Raw genomic sequence first — 6,095 nt, forward strand, 5'->3', positions numbered from 1 at the left:
CACTGTAATGGGATGAGATTCTTGGGAACCTTGGGAGAAGGTGAATGTATTTTGCATTTGGGAAGGACATGAATCTTTGGGGATCAGAAGGCAGACTGTGGTAAGCATAATTTTAAGATCTCCTACCAAATTACCAGCCGATGGTGTATATATACCTTCTTCAAGTTATTCAGTCAAACACTAATCCATATATTTCTGTGAAGTCATCTTGTAGATGTAATTAGGGTCTCAAATCAGTTGGCCTTAACATAGGAAGATTACCTAGGTGGGCCTTACCTAATCATATCATCCGTTTAAATAAGGGGTCTAGAGTTAGAGACAGAAAAGTCAGAGATAAGAAGCATGAGAAAGAGTCAATGTGCTATTGCTGGCTTGAGAATAGAGTGAGTCTCATGGTAAAGAATGCAAGTAGCCTCTACAAACTGAAAACAGCCTGACCACCAGCAAAAAAGTGTACGACCACAATCCTACAGCTGCAAGGAACTGAATTCTGAAAACAACATAAATGAACTTGGAAGCAGATTTTTTCCCCAGAGTTACTAGAAGAGAACTTGGTTTGGCTGACATCTTGATGTTAACCTTGTGACACCCTGAGCAGAGAAAACACAACCATGGTGTGCCAGACTTCTGACCTACAGATGTGTGAGCTAATAAATGAGTGATCTGTTAAGCAGCTAAGTGTGTGGTAATTTGTTGTGCAAGAGTAAATGATTATATCTTGAGACAAATATCTGTACCATCTGTGCCCTTTATGAGTGGCCATCTACAAACCTATTCCTCAGACTTCCTCATCATTAATTTTCCAATTTAATTCTTTCCAAGTCCCTGACCAATCTTTTAATCATTGCACATGAACCAGAGTAGATCCATACCTACCGCCACGATGTCTTCACACAAAAATTCTACCCACTGGTATCATTTCTCTTTCCCACTATTTTCTGAGTCATTCCTGAGTGGGGCTATAGTGCAGCAGACATCCATTTCCACCTACTGTCAACACACCAAGAAGATACATCCATGAACTGGACCACTGTTGTATCCTTCTTTTTCTAACTGGTCTTGAGGAACTCCCCATGAGACAATATATGTTTTGAGAGAGAGAGAATGAAATAACAGGAGTAGGTCTGTAATTTACTTGTGCCTTCTTTACTTACTCAGGCCCAGTCTTTTAAATCCATTTGCAATTAATGGTAGAAAGCTGGTGCTCACACCAAACTTTATTATTCAAAAGAGTATATAGAAACAAGTTCATAGTGGATGTCTCATTTGTGCAGAAAATTAAAACCTCATGATCAGATGTTAAGTCTTTACCAAGGACTGGTAGCAAGCTACAAGCAGTTTTCAAATGGAGACTAGTTGCCAACAGAAGAGGGCATGTTGTTTTCTCTAAAACACTCGGGTGTGTATTGTAATTTTACTACTGGGGCTTTCTAAGGCTTCATAGACTCTGTCTAGCAGGAATACAATACAATCGGGTCTGCAGAGTCATGAAGCTGAAGTGTCAGAGAAACTTGCCCTACAGCCTGGACCTACTGTAGATCTTTTTCTTGCTCTGGGCACCACTCAGAACTGGGAATCATAGGGAGTTCAAGCACAAAACCAACATGATATATGTTGTCTCTAAAACCCAAGTCCTTGATTCCCTCAGGCTAAGTGGAGAAAGACCATCTGCTGGTAGCTCAGGTGCTATCCCTCCAGGGAAGCCCCTCGTCCCTGGCCTTCCACCCTGGCAGGCATGCTTCTGTTCTTTTGTGAGGCTATGCTCCTGTGGCAACACAGAGCCCTTCACTGGGCCCTTTTACAGCACAGATTCCACAGCTGTTTAGTTTCACTTTGCAGAATCTGTCTTCTGGGCTTAACAAATTCCACTTTCTCCAGCCCAGGAGCTCTCCTTGGTGCTGCTGAGTGTATATTTCTTTTACTAATGACAGCTCTAGCTGTGAATTGCAGTAGTTCCTATCCAGGCCGTGAAGCCCATGGCTTGCGGATCATTTTGGAATTATAAGTAACCCCTGTTCGACAACTGAAGTTATTTTTCCAAGGTTATTTGTGTAGACAGAGGCTAAACTTGGAGAAAAATTTGAGTTCCTAAATTAGTCATTATTATTTACACTTTTAATAAGTACCTACTATTTGTCAGGTACTGTGCTGGGCACTAGGGATACAAGTATGAAATGGACTGGATATTCTTTGCAATGCAAAGAGTCCAGTGCCAAGTTTCTCAATTTTTTGAAAACCACAGCCCACAGTCAGAAATATACTTGGTGCACATACATACATACATAAGTGAAATATAAATTTCACAAAACAATATTCACCCTATCTTCAATTTGATATTTTATATTTGACTCTAATCAACTTTATTCTAGTTCATTAAAAAATTACAAGTCCTGACCCAGTGAATTAATTTCAAGACCTACTAATGCATGGGGGGAGGGGTAACTGCAGATTGACAAACATGGGTCTGTTTAATAATCTATGATGTGTAACTTATATGGGGCATATACTTATCCTTTCAGGCACATCCTTCATGTGAAGGTGGGAGTGGAAAGCCTAAAAAGAGTCTCCCTCTAAGCCAGTGCTTCTCAAACTTCAATGTGCATAGGAATCAGCTGGGGATCTTGTTAAAATGAAGATTCCAACTCAGTAGGTCTGAGTAGGGCCTGGGACTCTGCATTTCTAATTAGCTCGCAGGTTATGCTGATGCAGCTGGTGTATGCACCACATATTCACTGATAAGGATCTAAAAATCAAATATGTTGATGGGTCTGCTGAACTGCTAACGCAGGGCCTGACAAGAGTTTCCTGGGAGAGAATTCAACCTAGGAAGGAGAGACTGCAGGTGAGATATTAACCTGTGAGAATAGCAGTTTCTACCATGCAGATATTTCCCCCCTGGTCTAACCTGTAACATCTGAATTTGGTAAGAAGGATGCTTATGTATGCAAAAACACGCAAACCAACAAAATATACATAAATGATCATTTTGCTTAAAAAGAGTCTGAAAGGTACTAGTCTCAAGTAGCACTAGGGGGATACTCACAGGTAACAGGGTAACCGTAACTCTAAAGTGAAGAGAGGGCTTTATCCACACTTCTATAGAGGTCAAGGGTAGGTGGTCAGTGACTCCAGAGAAATTGATATGGCTTTGGCACCTTACACCCTCCAGCTCATTACACAGTATCAGTAATGAGTACAGGACCCAGGAGAAGAAGCACAGTGCCCAGCAGACATGGCAGTATCCCGGAGAGAGTGGCACCTATCTCTCAGCTGCCTGAACTTGTTCCTGGGCACAAGTGAGACCTCGCTCAGTTCTCCTCTAAGAGTCTGATTCCATCCACATACCTGCTAGTGCATGAGAGTGGTATGGGAGCCATTCCTTCCCCAGGTATCTGGTGGGGGCTAGGTCACAACACATCTCATATACTCAGTACCTCATTTGGTCCACTTGGTAGTCCCATGAGGCAAATATTATCCCCATTTTACAGATGACAACACTGACCCTTACAACAGTGTGTCTGTTATAACTGCCAAGTTGATTCCTCTAGCTCTGGGTACCAGAGTTAATATGAGTTTTACCTATTATTGTACATTCTAACAACAGGAATATTGTGTCTTCATTGCTCTCAAAAACTCACTGAACAGTCCAATCACTTATCATGTATTGTTTTCTGGTCTTAGTTTTTTTTTTTTTTTTCAGTAAATTTCTTTCTTTCTTTCTTTCTTTTTGGCTCCGTTGGGTCTTCGTTGCTGCACGCAGGCTTTCTCTAGTTGCAGCGAACAGGGGTAACTCTTCTTTGCAGCATGCGGGCTTCTCATTGCAGTGGCTTCTCTTGTTGTGGAGCACGGGCTCTAGGCATGCAGGCTTCAGTAGTTGTGGCTCACAGGTTCTAGAGCACAGGCTCAGTAGTTGTGGCGCATGGGCTTTGTTGCTCCACGGCATGTGGGATCTTCCCAGACCAGGGATCAAACCTGTGTCCCCTGCATTGGCAGGTGGATTCTTAACTACTGTGCCACCAGGGAAGTCCCTTAGTTGTTTTTTAATGACTAACATAATGCATATCATTTAGGAAAAAGCAGAGATGAGTGAGCAAAGAAAAGAAAGATAAAGAATCACACATGGTTGGAGCCATAGGACGGTAAAGGACTCAGAGAAAGGACAGCAGTGCCCATTGACATGGTTCCAACTAGGAGAAGACATGGGGATGGGCACATCTGCAGAGGAATGGCGTGGAGGTACCATCAGGTGACTGGACTTATTTTTGAGTGCAGGTGAGACGTATTTTTGGCTACCAAAGCAAGAAAAAAGCAGCACTTAATTTTTAGATTTTTCTGTGCACAGATGCATTACACAAACATTTATACTTTTTCAAAAATGGCTTGATACTATATATTCGAATCTGAAAACTGTTTTTTCTTTATTGTTGTTTTACAGTGTACCATGAACATCTCTTCCATGCACATGGGTGAAAATCCCCTACTGAAACACAGAGAGCACTGTAGTTGGATCAAAAGGCTGCTGGTAATGAGAGTGACACCTAAAGCAAAGAATCAGCTTAAGATTAAAGCACATAGCATGGCAAATGCCTGCCAGGGAAAGCAGGGTCAGCAATATTCTCATTAGAGGAGTCAGAATTGAAGGCCAAAGGCATTAAAGATATGGGATACCATGTAAGCGCCTCTGGCCCCTACCTCCGCCCCTCATTCCCCTGACACCCCGTTGGCCCCTTGGGGTGAATGGATCCTGTACATCTCTTTGCATCCAATGAAAGTCACCCATTTTCTGTCTTTTCCTTAGCTCTTCCTGAGCCCTTGACATATCTGCACATTCTGTCATCATCTCCTCACTGCCCAGATGCCTTTCCTGTAAGTTGTTCTGATAGTCCTTGGGGGAATCGTCCGTCCCCCTGTCCGTTTTTCTTTTTGCTTTCCGGGGCACATAGTCTTCAGCGGTGTGCTTTTCGGCAGCCCGCGGCTGACTCTCTGGCTTTGCCTGGGATTCCACCTTGCCCTCACCGTGTGGCTTTCCCTCAGCTTCGGACTTGTCCTGCTTTTCTCTCTTCCTCTCATCTTCTGGTTGTCCCTGGTCTTCTGGCCGTCCCTCATTCTGGAGCTCTCCCTCGTGTTCTGACTTCCCCTCCACTTCTGGCTTTTCTTCCTCATCTGACTTTCCTTGATTTTCAGGCTTTACTTCATTTTCTGGCTTTCCTTCGCTTTCCAGCTTTCCTTCATTTTCATTGCAGAGTTTTTCCATGTTGAGATGTCCCCTCGTTTTCCTGTCCTGGGGGATGGGATGCGGTGGGGTGGGGGGAGAGAGACAAGAGGAAACAAGGGAGACTGAGGCCTTGGGGTTGGAATGCAGGTCCGGATAGTACTGGCATCTCACCCTTGTCAGCGTTCCCCTGACCTGGCCCAGCCTAGTGTGCCTTCTGGCCACCCTTTACCCCACCATTCCGCCTGCACTGAGAGCCAACCATTTCCCTGGCAGGCCCTGCCACCTTGTACCATCCTTCAGCGTGGCAGAAAGTGTGTATATTATATATGGGGGGGATGGGCAGTGGGGCCCTCAAATTCTGCCCAAGCTGTGCCCTCCGCACCCGGCCCCCAGCTCTGTGCCTGTCCAGTGCCTCTCCCTCCTTCCGCTGACCTGCAGGGATTCTGGAAAGGTTCCTCCTCCTTTTCTAGCCTTGCAGAGTGCTGGGAACAGACATGCAGACCTGTAGACAGACAGGAGACAGAGAGGGGCTGCACGGTCAGCAGATTGAGGTCCCTTTCCTGAATCATGGCCCTCCTCATCCAACGGTTCCCCCCAACCTCCCCTGACCCCGCACCTCAGTCGCCAAATCTTTTTGTCAGGCCTCAGGACCAGACCAGGATGTTTTACAAACTGTTTGGGTCGCTGGGACCCCTCCCGGGCAGGCAACCCGCCCCGCCCCCACTCCTTTACGCGGAGATCAATATTTCCTCATAGGCTCAGAGTGTGAGAGGGGGGTTATTTCCAGAATTTGTCTACCTTTCACTGTCGCATTGCGGGGGCGCACTCCCCCCCCAATTACAGGCTCCAAAATGGATGTAGGGCGCAGAGGAGGGGCGTC

The 6,095-nt window shown here is 45.1% G+C and overlaps 1 protein-coding gene across 1 annotated transcript; it reads right to left on the minus strand.

Annotated features, from left to right (window-relative positions):
• Positions 1-4,701: 4,701 nt before the first annotated feature.
• On the minus strand, positions 4,702-5,271 carry TCEAL6 (transcription elongation factor A like 6). The gene is given in 2 exon segments (XM_060138326.1): positions 4,702-4,731; positions 4,733-5,271. Coding segments are annotated over 2 exon segments (552 nt in total). The 5' UTR covers positions 5,255-5,271.
• Positions 5,272-6,095: the final 824 nt, after the last annotated feature.

Source organism: Lagenorhynchus albirostris, chromosome X (genome assembly GCF_949774975.1).
Source record: "Lagenorhynchus albirostris chromosome X, mLagAlb1.1, whole genome shotgun sequence".
NCBI classification, from domain to species: domain Eukaryota; kingdom Metazoa; phylum Chordata; class Mammalia; order Artiodactyla; family Delphinidae; genus Lagenorhynchus; species Lagenorhynchus albirostris.